Raw genomic sequence first — 17,593 nt, 5'->3', positions numbered from 1 at the left:
TTTTAACATTTTAAATTTGAAAATGGCTGTCAAAATGCCCTAATAGTCGCAAAAACTCATCTAGAATTTTGCTGTCCATATCCTCACATCAGATTTACAATTTAATAGATTTCCAGGATATCAGCTTTCGATAGTCAGGTAGCCATAAAATCGAGCGAAAACATACAGACCAATCACCTTGCTAAGAGCCAGGTCTATTTAAAATTTGCATAGTTGTCTTTGGATCCCTTAGTAGTTTCTCCTCTGTATCTCTGTAACCTCAGCTGACTTTTTAAATAGCTCTTTTGTAAAATCTCCAGCCACCTCTATCATTCAGTTAGCTGTTCTGCCCTCAGCAATCTCAACTCTATTTTCTGGAATTCCTTCTCCATGTGTCAACATCCTTCTTTTCTGTTAAGACCTTCATGAACGTTGATTTCTGACTTTAGTCCTTCTTCCTAATGGTACCTTTTCAGGTTCAGTTACCATTTTTGTTTGATTGCAGTGCTTATAAGTGAATTGGAACTTTCTTTAACAGTAAATATATTAATGATGCTTGGTAGTACAGAATTTAAACATTTGCTAAAAGGAGACAGACATGAAGTCGGAACTTTGAACCTTGCATTCACCAGGACTGAATCACAAGAAAACCAATTTTAGAAAGGGAACAACAATCTATGTAACATGAGAAAGAGGTCCTGATTAGTTTGACCACAGATGGCAATGGTAAGTGTGAACTGTCTTTGTTAACTGATTAAATTCAAACAAGGCAGTTAACTCTGATTGGTTTGGATGTTGCCATGGTGATGTAGCAGGGGTTGGATATCTCATTCTTCATTTATTCTGTGACCAATCAGTACCCTTTTCTCATGCTGTACAAATTTAGTACTGATTGGTCACTGAGTGAAGGGAAACAATAGTGCAAGACGAAAAACTGCGATTTCATTTCTCTTTTTAGCAATAATTAAATATGTGTAGACATTTAATTTGTCTTTGTCAAAGTGCATGATGGACTTATCGCGGAACCATATGAAAATTGAATAAAAGTGGAGTGCAAAGTCAAAACAAAGAGACTGGGAAATTACAGTCAAGTGAGTGAGAAAAATCTAAACCAAGAAAATGAGGAAAATATAATTCCAGCAACCTTTTGTATTCTTTCCTATAATTTGTTGGCCATTTTCCTGCATATAACAACTTTGGGTAAAACTCGCTACATTAATTAATTGTTTCCATCTTTTCCTCTGTGACTCCGAATTATGTGCAATCAATATCCCAAACCGTAAGAAAAAGCATGAAAATAATAGTTGTGCAAAATCTGCCTGAAATCACTACACTCCAAATTAGGTGCAGTGCAAATTAAGTCTGTCTTAACTTGCTCTAGTTTAAAAAGTGATGGATTTAATATTGTGACTAATTTTATTTTTATGATAAAGCTATATTTATTAGTAATACTAAAATTATAATCAGACTCCCACTCTTAAACCAAAGGTGAGTTAGAGACATTTACAGCGCAAAAGGTTATTCAACCCATCAAGTTCATACTGGCCCTGGGAGGAGCTGTTCAATTCGTTCCACGTCCCTATTCAATCTCCATAACCCATACATTCTTTTCCTTCAAGTGCACAATTCCCTTTTAAAATTATTGATTATTTCCACTTCTCCAACTTCTAAGCAGTGAGTTCTACAATTAATTTTTAAGGAAGAATTCGCATCAAAACAATTCCTTGATTTACATATTGGTGGTAACCTAGTGGAGATTTACTAATATAGCTAAAAGCTGTTTACCATAAAAAAAGATTTCAATGGAGCAATTCGTCCACCACTGTTTCAACGAGAGTAAAACATTGCTGAAAATTGAGCAAACTTTTCATTTTAGAAAGCCCTTTCAATTTTGCACCGAAAAGGAAACATTCCTGGCTTTATAAACTTCCAATACATCAACACAATATTATTTAAAGTATGACACAAATAAAACAAATAGAACATAACTTAAGAACTAAGAGCAGGAGGAGGTAATTCAGCCCCTCAACCCTGCTCCGCCATTCAATACAATCATCGCTGATCTCATCTCAGCCTCAACTCCATTTTTCTGCCTGCTCTCCATAACCTTCAATCCATTACTAATTAAAAATCTGTCTATCTCCTCCTTACATTTATTCAACGTCCCGACATCCACCATATTCTGTGGTAATGAATTCTACAGACTCATGATCATTTGAGAGAAGTCGTTTCTCCTCATCTCTGTTTTAAATCTGTTACTCCTTATTCAAAAACTATGTCGTCTCATTCTGTATTACCCCACCTGATTAAACATTCTCGCCATGTCTGCTTTGTCAATCTCCTTTAGCACCTTCTTTCCCAATTAGTGGCCATAAGACCAGTTTATATTTAACACACAATGCAATGGGTAGAAAATAAAATTTGGGAGTTCAGCATCGGCAAAGGTCTCATAACATCTCCGTTTTCAGTATCAAAATGAATTGTATACCTTTCACTAAGGTGTGTTTGTCAGTTGGAGATGATCGAGCAAGCACCCGGAGTTTTGGCCAGATCTTGTCGATACGTTCTTGTTCAACCTTAAAATTAAATAAACAATTATTTTAACAATTTTCCTCAAATGAGTCATTCAAACAATGTCTATGCAAATGTAATGAGGTTTTACCATAATCTGAAAGAAATTGTTACAAATTATAAAGGCTGTAAGTACTTTTGCTGTCCTTATGAAGAAAACAAATCACCCAGTTGTCTCATCTTACTGAATATTGCCTGATGTGCTCTTACTCATCAAGGGAAAAAAGATATCAAGAAAGAACCATTCTAATTGTACACAATCAGAAGAAGAAAAGGCTGGAAATACTCTCAGGTCAGGCAACATCTGCGGAGAGAATATTTCCAGTCAAATTAACTTTTATCAGAACATCATTCATCTCCAAATGACAGATAGCATTGTAGAATGTAGATTATAGAATTCAACTCAACAACTTGCCTTCACCTTACCTCAGTGTTTCATCTTCTGTGTATCAGTGTAAAATTATTTATTGATACTAGCCATCTTCATGTCAGCATCATTTAATGTATAAAGGATGATACATACACACCAAACAATCCACTTCAGATAGGAGGTCTCTACATGGCATATATTTGCTGATGGCTGAAGAGACCAATCCTTGCGAAGCAATTCCTTCTTCAAGAGACACACACGAAGCTTCCAAGTACGACTGCAGCTTGTTGTTTTCAGCATTGGTGATTGTTGACAATATGCTGTATTCCCCCGATCATTGTGATAGTACATGCCATTTTCCATTGTCATCTGGCAGTGACCACCCAGCAGCAATAGTCAATGTTTAGGAACTCCATTTCAAATCTGTGAACATCCTCAAAGCTGAGTTTTGCATATCCCACTGGTAGCCTGACTGCAGTACCACTTCATACAATCCCTTGAATACATGAGCATCACTCTGAGGATATGCTGAGCTCATTTCTAGTAAAGTCCAGCTAGGAGGCCAAGCGTAACTAAGGGGCAGGTGATTTGTTAATTCAGGTTGTGTATATGGGGTGGGGGGGGGGGGGGGGGGTGTATGAATTCAGTGATCTTGGAGACTGAGGAGTGAAAGTGCAACTAAGCTAAGGCTGAACAGTACATATCTTGATCCCGTCTATCCAGCATTTCCTCTCTATATTAAATATTGATAAAAGAGGGTATTGAAATTTCAGGATTATTGCAACTGAAGAGTGATTTGGAGAAAACTTCAATCAGGTGGTTGAATCTAAATATAAAGTATTGTGGTATAATTACCTGCCCTTGTTTTCTAAATGCAAACCTATGAAGAATGAGATAATTGTGTTGTTCCTTTACCAAAGAGGAAGCAAGGAAATTATGAGAAAACACAGAGTTAATTAACCTTTTTTGAATATTTCAGACATTTTTATTCAAAGATTTAAAGGGCAGGAATTTAAAATCTTTGACTGGTCCATTTTACAGTTTCCTTTGGCATGTTCTCTTGACAGGTGCTTGTGCTAATTTTGACATTTCCAATTAGCTTACCAGTAATGGGTTCTTGGTACTTTCACAACCACACAAAAGCAAGGGGTAAGTCGCAAGGCTTTTTTTTAAAATCAGAATTGGAGATTTCAAAATTTAGAACTAGAATGGTCAGATTACTCCCTTTCCTGAATAAATTTATCTGATTTTACCAGAGCAGCGAGGAGAGAACGAGTGGTGAAGCGAGGGCTGCCGGGCAGGGTGAGCTTTCCCGCATTAAAAGGGACTCACCTTGGGAGTCGGGCCTCCATTTGCCTAGAGGTGCGAGGGAGGAGCGAAGGACTTCTGGGAAGGCATATATTTGTGTGATTGTGTTACCCAAAACACTACTCGGGTACTGTCTCCAACCCATCCTCCTCCTCTAACCAAAAAAAAAGGTTCTGTGCGCCAGATTGGTAAGGTAACGAGTTTATTTTTTATTCCTTATTTTTTCAAAAGTCTCTTTGGGAATTTAGAATAGTGAGAATGGAGGTTAGGGCAGTTGAATGTTCCTCTTGCAGAATGTGGAAGGTAAGGGTCACCACTAGTGTCCGTGCTGACTACATCTGTGGGAAGTGCACCCAACTCCAGCTCCTTGAAAACCGCGTTAGGGAACTGGAGCTGGAGCTGGATGAACTTCGGATCATTCGGGAGGCAGAGGGAGTTATTGAGAGGAGTTACAGGGAAGTAGTCACTCCTAAGGTAAAAGAAAAAGGCAGATGGGTTATAGTCAGGGAACGGAAAAGGAACGGCTGGCAGTGCAAGGATCCCCTGTGGCTATTCCCCTCAACAATAAGTATACCGTTTTGGATACTGTTGGGGGAGATGACTTACCAGTGTAAAGCAGTGGGGCACAGGGCTCTGGCACAGAGTCTGTCCCTGCTGCTCAGAAGGGAAGAGGGAAGAGGAGCAGAGCAGTAGTCATTGGGGACTCTATAGTTAGGGGGACAGATAGGAGGTTCTGTAGGGTCAAGAGAAACTCATGGTTGGTGTGTTGCCTCCCAGGTGCCAGGGTTCGTGATGTCTCTGATCGTGTTTTTGGAATCCTTAAGGGTGAAGGGGAGCAGCCCCAAGTCATGGTCCACATAGGCACCAATGACATAGGTAGGAAGAGAGATGGGGATTTAAGGCAGAAATTCAGGGAGCTAGGATGGAAGTTTAGAGCTACGATGAACAGAGTTGTTTCTGGTTTGTTGCCCGTGCCACATGCTAGTGAGGCAAGGAATAGGGAGAGAGAGGAGTTGAACATGTGGCTACAGGGATGGTGCAGGAGAGAGGGTTTTGAATTCTTGGATAATTGAGGCTCTTTCTGGGGTAGGTGGGACCTCTACAACCAGGATGTTCTTCATCTGAACCAGAGGGGTACCGATATCCTGGGGGAGGGGGGGGGGGGAATTCGCTAAGGCTATTGGGGTGGGTTTAGACTAATCCAGCAGGATCATGGGAACCTAAATTGTAGTTTGAGTATAGAAAAGGTTGAGAGTAGGGAGGTCCAAATTGAAGTTTCAGGGACGCAAGATGGCACTGGCAAGCAAGGGGTTGGCCTGAAGTGTGTCTACTTCAACGCCAAGAGCATCCAGAATAAGGTGGGTGAACTTGCAGCTTGGGTTGGTACCGGGGACTTCGTTGTTGTGGCTATTTCGGAGACATGGATAGAACTGGGACAGGAATGGTTGTTGCAGGTTCCAGGATTTAGATGTTTCAGTAAGAACAGAGAAGATGGTAAAACAGAGTGGGGGGTGGGTGGGTGGCATTGTTGATCAAGGACAGTATTACAGTTGCAAAAAGGATGTTTGAGGACTTGTCAACTGAGGTAGCATGGGCTGAGGTTAGAAACAGGAAAGTAGAGGTCACCCTGTTGGGAGTTTTCTATAGGCCTCCGAACAGTTCCAGAGATGGATAGCAAAGGATAGCAAAGATGATTCTCGGTAGGAGTGAGAGAGACAGGGTAGTTGTCATGGGAGATTTCAACTTTCCAAATGTTGACTGGGAACACTGTAGTAAGAGTACTATAGCTGGGTCAGTTTTTGTCCAGTGTGTGCAGGAGGGCTTCCTGACACAGTATGTAGACAGGCCAACAAGGGGTGAAGCCACATTAGATTTGGTACTGGGTAGTGAGCCCAGCCAGGTGTAAGACTTGGAAGTAGGTGAGCACTTTGGTGATAGCGATCACAATTCTGTTATGTTTACTTTAATGATAGAAACGGATAGGTGTATACCACTGGGCAAGAGTTACAGCTGGGGGAAAGGCAATTACAATGCGATTAGGCAAGATTTAGGAAGCATAGGATGGGGAAGGAAACTGCAGGGGATGGGCACATTAGAAATATGGAGCTTATTCAAGGAAAAGCTCCTGTGTCCTAGATAAGTATGTACTTGTCAGGCAGTGAGGAAGCTGTAGAGTGCAGGAGCCATGGTTTATGAAGGAAGTGGAATCTCTGGTCAAGAGGAAGAAGAAGGCTTATGTTAGGATGAGATGTGAAGGCTCAATTAGGGCGATTGAGGGTTACAAGGTAGCCAGGAAAGACCTAAAGAGAGAGTTCAGAAGAGCTAGGAGGAGGCATGAGAAGTTGTTGGCGGATAGGATCAGGGTAAACCCTAAGGCTTTCTATCGGTATTTAAGGAATAAAAGAATGACGAGAGTAAGATTAGGGTCAATCAAGGACAGTAGTGGGAAGTTGTGTGTGGAGTCAGAAGAGATAGGGGAAGCACTTAATGAATATTTTTCAACAGTATTCACTCTAGAAAATAACAATGTTGTCGAGGAGAATACTGAGATACAGGCTACTAGACTAGGTGTGATTGAGGTTCACAAGGAAGACGTATTAAGAATCCTGCAGAGTGTGAAAACAGATAAGTCCCCTGGGCCGGATGGGATTTATCCTAGGATCCTCTGGGAAGCCAGGGAGGAGATTGCTGAGCCTTTGGCATTGATCTTTAAATCGCCATTGTCCACAGGAATAGTGCCAGAAGACTGGAGGATAGCAAATGTGGTTCAAGAAGGGGAGTAGAAACAACCCAGGTAATTATAGACCAGTAGCCTTACTTCAGTTGTTGTTAAAGTGTTGGAAAAGGTTATAAGAGATAGGATTTGTAATCATCTAGAAAAGAATAATTTGATTAGGGATAGTCAGCACGGTTTTGTGAAGGGTAAGTCATGCCTCACAAACCTTATTGAGTTCTTTGAGAAATTGACCAGTCAGGTAGATGAGGGTAAACTGGTTGATGTGGTGTATATGGATTTAAGCAAGGCGTTTGATAAGGTTCCCCACAATAGGCTATTGTTCAAAATGCGGAAGAATGGGATTGTGGGAGATATAGCAGTTTTGATCAGTAATTGGCTTGCTGAAAGAAGACATAGAGGGTGGTGGTTGATGGGAAATGTTCATCCTGGAGTCCAGTTACCAGTGGTGTACCACAAGGGTCAGTTTTGGGTCCTCTGCTGTTCCTCATTTTTATAAATGACCTGGATGAGGGGGTAGAAGGATGGGTTAATAAATTTGCAGACGACACTAAGGTCGGTGGAGCTGTGGATAGTGACGAAGGATGTTGTAGGTTACAGAGAGACATAGGTAAGCTGCAGAGCTGGGCTGAGAGGTGGCAAATGGAGTTTAATGCAGACAAATGTGAGGTGATTCACTTTGGTCGGAGTAACCGGAATGCAAAGTACTGGACTAATGGTAAGATTCTTGGTAGCGTAGATGAGCAGAGAAATCTCGGTGTCCAGATACACAGATCTTTGAAAGTTGCCACCCAGGTTGACAGGGTTGTTAAGAAGGCATACAGTGTTTTAGCTTTTATTAATAGAGGGATCGAGTTCCGGAACCATGAGGTTATGCTACAACTGTACAAAACTCTGGTGCCGCCGCCCTTGGAGTATCGTGTATTGTTCTGGTCACTGCATTACAAGAAAGATGTGGAAGCTTTGGAAAGGGTGCAGAGGAGATTTACTAGGATGTTGCCTGGCATAGAGGGAAAGCCTTACGAGGAAAGGCTGAGGGTCTTGAGGCTGTTTTCATTAGAGAGAAGAAGGTTGAGAGGTGACTTAATAGAGACATATAAGATAATCAGAGGGTTAGATAGGGTGGACAGGGAGAGCCTTTTTTCAAGTATGGTGACAGCGAGCACGAGGGGGCATAGCTTTAAATTGAGGAGTGATAGATCTAGGACAGATGTCAGAGGTAGTTTCTTTACTCAGAGAGTAGTAAGGGTATGGAATGCTTTGCCTGCAAAGGTAGTTGATTCACCAACTTTAAGTATATTTAAGTCGTCATTGGACAAGCATATGGACATACATGGAATAGTGTAGGTTAGATGGGCTTCAGATTGGTATGACATGTCGGCGCAACATCAAAGGCCAAAGGGCCTGTACTGCGCTGTAATGTTCTATGTTCTAAAACAATGATTTAACAACTGTTTATGAGATGGAGTCAGATTTTGACAAATTCTGAAGGAGTGGAGATAGTTCTACAAAGATTATATAAGATGTGGAGATGCCGGTGTTGGACTGGGATGGACAAAGTTAAAAATCACACAACACCAGGTTATAGTCCAACAGGTTTATTTGGAAGCACTAGCTTTCGGAGTGTCGCTCCTTCATCAGGTGGTTGTGATTATATAATGGAACTCAGCAAAAAGATAAGGTAAAGTTGTCATAGTCTTACCAAACCATAGGGCTGCACTCTCATTAGAGAGAGATGGCTGGTAGCAGTTTAACATGAGAATCACAATGGTCAAAGGGAGGTGTTGAGAAGGAGACTCTTCAGAGAAACCTCAGCTGGTGCAGGAATTGAACCCACACTGTTGGTATCACTCTGCATTATAAATCAGCTGGAATATGTGTGCAAACTTACATATGACAGATACAAAAAGATGGGACTTATGATGTCAAAACCAAGCTAGTGTCATAAAGTTTTGGAAGAGGTTTATGGTGAGAGGCGAAAGATTTAAAAGGGACCTGAGTAGCAACTTTTTCACGGAAAGGATGGAATGAGCTGTCACAGGAAATGGTGGAGGATGGTACAATTCCACCATTTAAAAAGCTTCTGGCTAGGTACATTAAGAGGAGGGGATTAGGGGGATATAGGCTAAATGCTGGAAAAAATGGAACTACATCAGTTTAAGATACCTGGGGTTGGCACAGATGAGTCTGTCTCTGTGCTGTATAACTATGACTATAAAAACTGGGATGCCAAGATATAAGAGGAGAGGGAACATTGTCTGACCAGTCCACAATTAATTATTTGTCTGTGTGTCTAATTGAAGATCTGTGATTTTTTAAAGAAGTAGAGCTGAGTGCAGTGTTTGTTTCCATCATTGTTTTTGCTTCTCTTTCCTGCTGTTTGTTCCATTTTCTGCTGCTGTTTTGCTTATTTTTCATTGCTGCTGTTCTTTTTCTGGCTGCCTTCCATTTAAGAGTGTTGTTATGATAGCAAGTGTGATTATGAGATTGAAAGCCCTGACAATCAAAATTGAAGGTTATAATTACAGCTTTCAGCCACTAGATGGCGGTCACGCTGAATAGGGAATGACAAAACACAAAGATTCGACTTTGGCGCCAAATTAGAAACAGAAAATGGTGGAACTAACCAACTTTTGCATAAGTACAGGTACAGCCTTCAAAGCATGCAAAACCTTTTTAAAGTATATTTCCAGCTGTATTTTATTTTAGAAAAGCTTTATAGATGTAGGGAGCATCAAACTACATTTTTGAAAGAAAATTTAAACCACAAGCACTTGGTTCTTAGCTAAAGAGAGAAACGGATCAAAGGGGATAGTGTTCACTTTCTCAGCACAAGACTGTAACCTTCAGCCTTGCTTGTATTTGCAACTTTGCTGTAAGCATCCTTTTATTGGAAACGTTAGATTTCAATCAGAAAGAAATTAGCTGTCTTCTGTACACATAAACCGAATACTGAATATCTGAATTCCTTGATGTCAAGGTCTGCTGTCCAGCTGATCTTCAATTAGGTTTCCAAAATATCTGCCAACAAGACTTTGGAATATTCTTTTTAAGTGGATAATTCGATTAACCATGATGTATGTATTACCTGCAACAGGTTATATTTACCTGAAACATCAATGCTTATGCTGTTTTACGTCACTGATTTTTTTTGACTAAGTGCAAGTTGTATCAAGTCTTTTTGAAGGGATTTTGCAACAAGGCCTAGTAAATTATCTGTATATATCTTACCAAACTCACCTCATTATTACCTATCCCATCCTTATGGTGTTCTTTTCATCTAATTCCATCTTCACCTTACCATGCACTATTTCTGAAGCAACTTACTATTCAACAGATATCCACAGAATGACCAGCATTACTTGTATCCACCATCTTTGCACTTGATCAAGTATTGGAAATCTGGAGTTCTGACGAAGAATCATTAGACTTATTTTATTTACTCGTGGGACATGGGCATTGCTGGCTGGCCAGCATTAACTTGAAACATTAACTCTGCTTTCTCTCCACAGATGCTGCCAGACCTGCTGAGTTTCCCCAGCAATTTCTCTTTTTCTTCCAGACCACCAGCGCCTGCAGTTCTTTGTTTTATTTATTATATTGGAAATCTAGCGTTGCCCCCTCCCTGGTAGCATAATGACACACTAATCCACACTGGTTACAGCACATTGTTGGCATAGTTGACATTCCCTCACATTTTCAACCCCTAGTCTCACCACAGTCCCTGTTTAACCAACCACTGAATGTAGCCATCCTTAACTACACACTGTCTAAAGAGAGTGGGAAGGGAGAGCAATCAGATATTTGAAAGAAGACTGGAAAGGCTAGTGGAGATCAGACAAGTCTGTAGAAGATCAAGGCTCCAGTCTGGTAGCACAACTGAGAATGAGGGAGGCATCAGAAAAATCAGGTTGAGGACAAGTTGGGGATGGAAGTCATGCCTTGAACAGATATTGAGGTTTAGGTTAGGGGGAAGATTTGCTCTTGGTAGAGGGCTAAGTACAAGATTGGGATTTGATCATAGGGGTTGGTTAGGGGTGAGTAGCAGTAATGGTAAATCATAGGGGATAGAGGCAGGGTCACCTCGATGGAGAAGCTGGGAAAAAAGAATTGCCAACATTGGTACAAACACTGTGGCAGGGCAAGCCAATCAGCTCCTGAAACCTGCTTTGCCTTTCTAGATAATAGCTGTTCACTAACATCAATGCCACCTTCCTGCACAATCCCCATATTCTTTGATGCCATGAGCATCTCGAAATTTATCAATCTCCATCTTAAACTTATTCACCAATGAAACTTCCCAGCCTTCTGGGGTAGTCAACTCAAAAGAATCACCAACCTCAGGTGAAGAAATTCTCCTGTATCCCATTCCTAAAAGGCTTGCTCCTTATTCCAAATCCCCGGGTCCTAGACCCACCTCCCACTCACCAAGGACAAACTTCAACTTCTGTTTTGTCCAACTCTAAGAAGTTTGCAAGTTTCAATGAAATCACCTTCTGTTCTCCTGAACTCTAGGGAATACAGGCCCATCCTCCTTAGTCTCGGCTACAGGGCAGTTCTGCTATTCCAGGAATTAGTCTGATGAACGTCTGTTGCACTCCTTCTCTGGCAAATATATATTTTCTTTGATAAGTGGAAAGTTATACTTGCCATAAAGGTCATGGAAAAGTCAAAATCCATGGTGAAGTAGAACAATTAAAAGGTTTAAATTACATTCAAGGGAAAAATAATCCAATTTCAGAAAGATTAGATTAGATTTAGATTAGACTTACAGTGTGGAAACAGGCCCTTCGGCCCAACAAGTCCACACCGACCCGCCGAAGCGAAACCCACCCATACCCCTACATTTACCCCTTACCTAACACTACGGGCAATTTAGCATGGCCAATTCACCTGACCCGCACATCTTTGGACTGTGGGAGGAAACCGGAGCACCCGGAGGAAACCCACGCAGACACGGGGAGAACGTGCAAACTCCACACAGTCAGTCACCTGAGTCGGGAATTGAACCCGGGTCTCAGGTGCTGTGAGGCAGCAGTGCTAACCACTGTGCCACCGTGCAGCCCATAAGTGATCGTATTTTCCTCAGTATATTTGTCAATAGGTGATGTAATGCTATAATCTGCTCTTTTAATAATAATTTAAACCAGTTTGTTAAAATATGGTTGATTTTGCCATGACTGAAGACATCACAAAGATATATAAACATGACTAAATGATACAAGACCAATTGCCTGACAAGTCCAATCACTATCATTGCTGATCAGCACTGAATGCAATGAGTTAAAGGGATTCAATTGCAAAGTTAATAGGAGTTATACAGTGTTGCGATTGTGCTTATTGTCATTATGTATGTTTTCTATTATAAAAATTTTAAACACAGTAAGTTAAAAATTATTAACTTGAAAGCTAATTTCTACAGTTGCTGGAAATCGGAAACATACACAGAGAATGCTAGAGCAACTTAATAGGTCTGGCAGAATCTGTGGAGTGTGAAGCAGAGCTAATGTTTCAATTCTGATGTGACTCCTCTTTATGATTATGGAATTAGTTCAAAACTTCAGTATTATTAATATGAATGATTACAAAATGCTCGTTAGATTTGTTTTGTACATTAAAAACAACAAAATCAAATTCTATGTATAATTTACTACAGACTAATAGTTTACATTATGTCCCTCTAATCGTTCAGTTGCCTAAAACAAAAAAATCTTCAAACCGCATGGGTCACAAAGATCTCAGGCTCATTGCTTTGTGGAGTCAGCTGATTTCAGCTGGTTAGAAATTGATCTGCACAGGGACTACTGGGGGAAATCAGGGGGAAATCAGCCAGTGTTCTTGCTGTTTTTTATGTATTGCGTCATTATCAAATAAGTAAGGGGACAACAAGTGTTATGACAATTTTCAAAGGTGGCAACACTTGACGTCTGAATTTCTCAAGTTGTTTTCCTGCTCATTTGTCATTGCCTGATGACAAATCAGTAAAAATTATTTGAAAAAAAAACTGCTCTACACAGCACATTAATCTGACTGTAAGCACTAGGCCTTTCAAATGCACGTTCAAATTCGATAACAGTATCATCAGCAGCAATGTTACCTGATTGATTACATCAGCAGTAAGTGATGGAAATTGTAGTTGACTGATTTAATAAAGTTTATGATAAGATAGTCAAAATGATGGATGAGGGTAGAGCAGATGCTTCTGCAACATGTGAAAATTTGCCAGTATATCTAGACTCAGCAAAGTTGTTGGCCAGGGTTTTAAAGTAGAAGTAGCAGCATGTGAAGAAAATTAGCAAAATAGTAAATAGAGATCAGGATTTTCAGGGGCATCAGCAGCATAGCCCACTGGCCAGAAAGTCAGAATCAATCTTGACTTCCATGGCCTTGGAGCAACAGGTATATTTTAGGTACAGAAGACAGTGACTTACTTGGAGTCTTGACTTTATCTCTGAGCTAAATTGTCTGCCTCCAAGAGCTGTCAGCCAATCAGACGGGTTGGCTACCCTTCGTTTCCAGCAGTACCACCCACAGTACTATCGCCAATCCAGAGGACAGATCGATGGGGTCAGTTCTCACCCAGGTAATCAGTCAGACCTGAATGAGACGTGGAGGTGGTGGAGAATTTGAAGGCAGGATGGGGGTCTTCCCAAGGATTGGAGTGGCCTTGTCTATTCAACATAGATCACATGGTGTCCAATGAGGGGAGTTCTGCAGTCTCTCCATGTGACAAGATACCAGCTTATAAAATACCAAGGTGGGGAGAAGAGCCCATTATTTAGCCCTTTATTTGGCCTAAGGGTTGGCAGACTCTATTGCAGTAATTGTAATAAGGTCAGTTGACTAATAGAATATGAGTTCTCTGATTAGGGCTGTTAATCTCATCCAATTAGGGAGCCCTGGCTGACAAATAAAAAATGTGTCAGAGATTTGGCAATCTGAGAGCTGACTCTTAAGAGGCAGTACGAGAGACAAGGACTCTGCACGTGACTAGATGATGGGATAAAGGCCTATGTGGAGTTTTTTTGCCTACTGCTGGTAAAATCTGCACCTTCCCACTATCCCACCCAATCTTAAACCACATGCTGCCTATTCACCCAGTGCCATGAAAGGACACAAACTCCTAGGCAGAGAGTCTGATGGGTACTTTTGTTTCGGATTGAAGGAACCCCAGGGTTCAGTTCCACTGCTTTTGATTTTAATAGGATTAAAGGGCACAATTTTTAAATTTGCAGATGAAGAAAAACTAAGAAATGTAGTAAACAGTGAGGATGATAGTGATGGATTTCAAAGGGACACAGGCTGGTGAAATGCACTGACGCATAAAGTCACTCAATGCAGGAAACTGAGATGTGATGTGTTTTGGTGGGAAAGGGGATGTAGCTAAACATTGTAATTTTGAAGATAAAGAAGATTTTGTTATTTGTCAGTGGCAGGACAGGTTAACAGGGCAGCTCAGTAAAACAAATGAAAAATGAAATGAAGCAGAGGTTTAAAAAGTCAGACAGTAATCCTAAGCCTCTACATTAAGTACAATTTTGGCCCCAGTTGGTGTTCAATTCTGGCCAACAACATTGGGAACCAAATGAGGAGAATGTACCAAAGAGACTTAATAAAATGTTACCTGGGCTGATGGATTATATATTCATCAATGGACTGGAAAAGCTGAGGAATTATTCTTCTAGAAGCAGAGAGGGCTTCGACGAGATTTGATTGACATTTTCAAAATCATGATGAATTTAGACAGAGCAAATAAGGAGAAATGTTTTTGAGTGGCTGAAAGATTGGTAACTGGAAGACAAATTTAAAATAAAGAGACAAGTACTGTAGATGTTGCTGATCAGAAATAAGAACAGAAAGTGCTGGAAATATTCCACAAATCTGGCAATATTTGTACAGAGAATATTAATGTAAAGATTTGCACAGTATTGCCACTGTTTTTGTTCCAGACTTGAGGCAATTGGCATAAAATCCAGAAGCAATAGCTGAAAAAGATTTCTTTTAAGTGTAATGAGTGGTTAAAATTTTGAATGTACTGTCCAACTGGATACAGGATACAGATGCAGTCGTTGTCGTTAAAAGAGTATTGGGTAAATGTCTGGAAGAGAAAAGCTTGCAAGGATGATGGAGAAGTAGAACTAATTGCAATGTTCTTAACATTGGGCTGGATGATCTCCTTTGATGCTGTACTTTCCTATGATTCTTTCATATATACAAAAGAACAAAGAACAAAGAAAATTTACAGCCCAGGAATAGGGCCTTTGGCCCTACAAGCCTGAGCCAACACAGTACAGTTTTTTCAGTTCCTAATACCTCTCCCAATATATCCTAGTATTCCACCATACAGAGGTTATGAGAGAGGGTCTTGTGACACAGTGGGTAGTGTTCTTGTCTTTGAGACTAAAGCTTCAAATTCAAGTCCCACTCCAAGATATTTTGGCCATGGAAGATGCAGCCAAAACATGATCTAATGGGTTGATTCCAGTTTACAGAAATCACTGGCAGGTGGTAACAGAAGGAGTGTCCCTTGGTGATGCAAAGGGGCCTCCCTACAGCTACAGCCTCTGGTGAAAAGTGAGCAACCTGGTCCAGGGAAAATTGGCCATGGTAAGAGATAGAAGCATGAGATCTATCTTCCTTGTGTTATGAGGTGCAGCAAAAGGTATTTGAAAATAAAGAACTATATGAATTCCATAGGGGAAGTGAACTTTTAATTTCAGCAGGCGTGCTAAACATATAGGGATTTGGAAACCCAAAATATAAATTGACAACCACCAGTGCACATAGTCAGTGAAGAGGTTATCTGATTGCTGAGTTATTACAAAGGACTACCTATTCCTGCCCCAGAGTATTCAGGGAGCATGCTTGGTAAAATGCAGCAGTCAGGCTCAGGGCTTTGTTCATGAGTGCAAAATCTGGAGACTAATGAAGACAAAGATGACATTTATGAAAGCTAATGCCACTATTAACTTTTTTTTAACGCAGGGACATGGCACCAGGAAGCAGGGCATTAGCTTTTAACCACAAACCTATGAGGCCAATGCTTTACAGAAGCCAGTAGAATGAGTGGTAGATTCTACTACCTTCCCTTTATATGTTACAAGGGCCACAGGAAGTTGCAAAGCAGCTGCGGCCTGTTTAGTATCTGTTTAAAGGTCTTCTGAAAAACTATAAACCTTCACTACACAGTAATCATAATCCAACACCATGTTTTGAGAGATTCTACCAAGAATGCACAGTGTTAACCTAAAATTTACCCCACACTTTTCATGGGAATTCTAATGATTTAATCTGAACAATATGTTGACTTCTAATGACAGTTCACGTTCTCATAAAACAAAGATATTAAAACCAATTTCTGTACTGTGAATCTATTCTTCTTATTACATACAAACATACAAGGAGCAGGAGTGGTCCTTACAGTCCCTTGAACCTGCTCTGCTACTTCATATAATCATGGCTGATCTGATTGTAACCTTAAGTTTACCGTCCCATCTACCCCCAATCACCTGTCAATCTTTGTTTAACAAGAATCTAATCATATCTTGCCTCAGAAACAGTCAGACTCTCCTTCCAGTGCCTTTTCAGGAGGAAAGTTCCAGTTTTCTGACCCTCTTCAAGAAAAGAAAAATGCTTCATATCTGTTTTCAATTTTTAAATAATGTTCTGGATTCTCCCATATGATTCAATTAAGTCTCTTCCTCTTCGACAACTCCACCAAATAGCCTAACCTATCTAACCTTGACAAGTAAACAACCCACAAAGTCTCGGCATTAGTCTGGTAAGCCTTGACTGAACTGCCTCTACTGTGGTTACACCTTTCTTTTAATAAGGCGACCAATACTGTGCACAGTACTCCAGATGTGCTCTAACCAGTTCCCAAAATAACCGAAGGATAATCGCCCACTTCTGTATGAAATTCCTCTCACAATGTATCATAACATTCTATATGCTCTCCAAGCTACTTGCTATACCTATTTTCCGGCGTTTTGCAATTTATGTGCTAGGACACCCAGATCCCCCTACATTCTCTCCAATATCTCACCATAAGTTAATACACTTTTTTCATTCCTACTATCAAAATGAACAATTCCATGTTTTCCCACATCATATTCCATTTGACAGATCATTTGACAGAAGTTATTAGTCATTTGGAACTTCTTGTAACCTCCTTATGCCCTTTTCATATCACTCATTATCCTACAAATGGTGATACCAAAGCACATTTGTATAATATGATTGAACGGCAATGATTTTCTTCAATATATTCGATTCATCAAAAGGTCTCACCTCTCCTTTTTCATTCCGGATTCTTCTGTTGAAATCTTTGCCCTCCAAGCAGATGAAGTCCTCACCCGGATTAATGATGCCACATTTGATGGCAATGGCACGAGCTGTATTGATGTTGTCTCCTGTAACCATACGTACAGTAATACCAGCTCGTTGGCACTTTCTAATGGCTTCTGGAACCTGCACAACAAAAAGAAAATCAGGGAACTGACTATTTAATAATTTTGTCTACTGTACAAGCAAGCAATGTATTATTTCAAATATAAATACACAATATGGTAAAATGAAATAACTTTGGAACAATAATGAAATTGCTCACATAGATCAAATGAAGGTGTTCT

General features: G+C 40.4%; 1 protein-coding gene across 2 annotated transcripts in view; it reads right to left on the bottom strand.

Annotated features, from left to right (window-relative positions):
* The window catches only part of atp2b2 (ATPase plasma membrane Ca2+ transporting 2), a 388,757-nt gene that overhangs the window by 54,028 nt on the left and 317,136 nt on the right, over nt 1-17,593 (bottom strand). For both annotated transcript variants that reach the window (XM_060835139.1, XM_060835141.1), the window contains exons 14-15: nt 17,253-17,432; nt 2,468-2,555 (exon numbers count right to left, since the gene is read on the bottom strand). In XM_060835139.1, the coding sequence (XP_060691122.1) occupies nt 2,468-2,555; nt 17,253-17,432 (268 nt within the window). The remainder of the gene's footprint in view (nt 1-2,467; nt 2,556-17,252; nt 17,433-17,593) is intronic.

Source organism: Hemiscyllium ocellatum, chromosome 14 (genome assembly GCF_020745735.1).
Source record: "Hemiscyllium ocellatum isolate sHemOce1 chromosome 14, sHemOce1.pat.X.cur, whole genome shotgun sequence".
Taxonomy (NCBI): Eukaryota; Metazoa; Chordata; class Chondrichthyes; order Orectolobiformes; family Hemiscylliidae; genus Hemiscyllium; species Hemiscyllium ocellatum.
The sequence above is the reverse complement of the archived record's forward strand: the minus strand, read 5'-3'. Positions and strand labels throughout refer to the sequence as shown.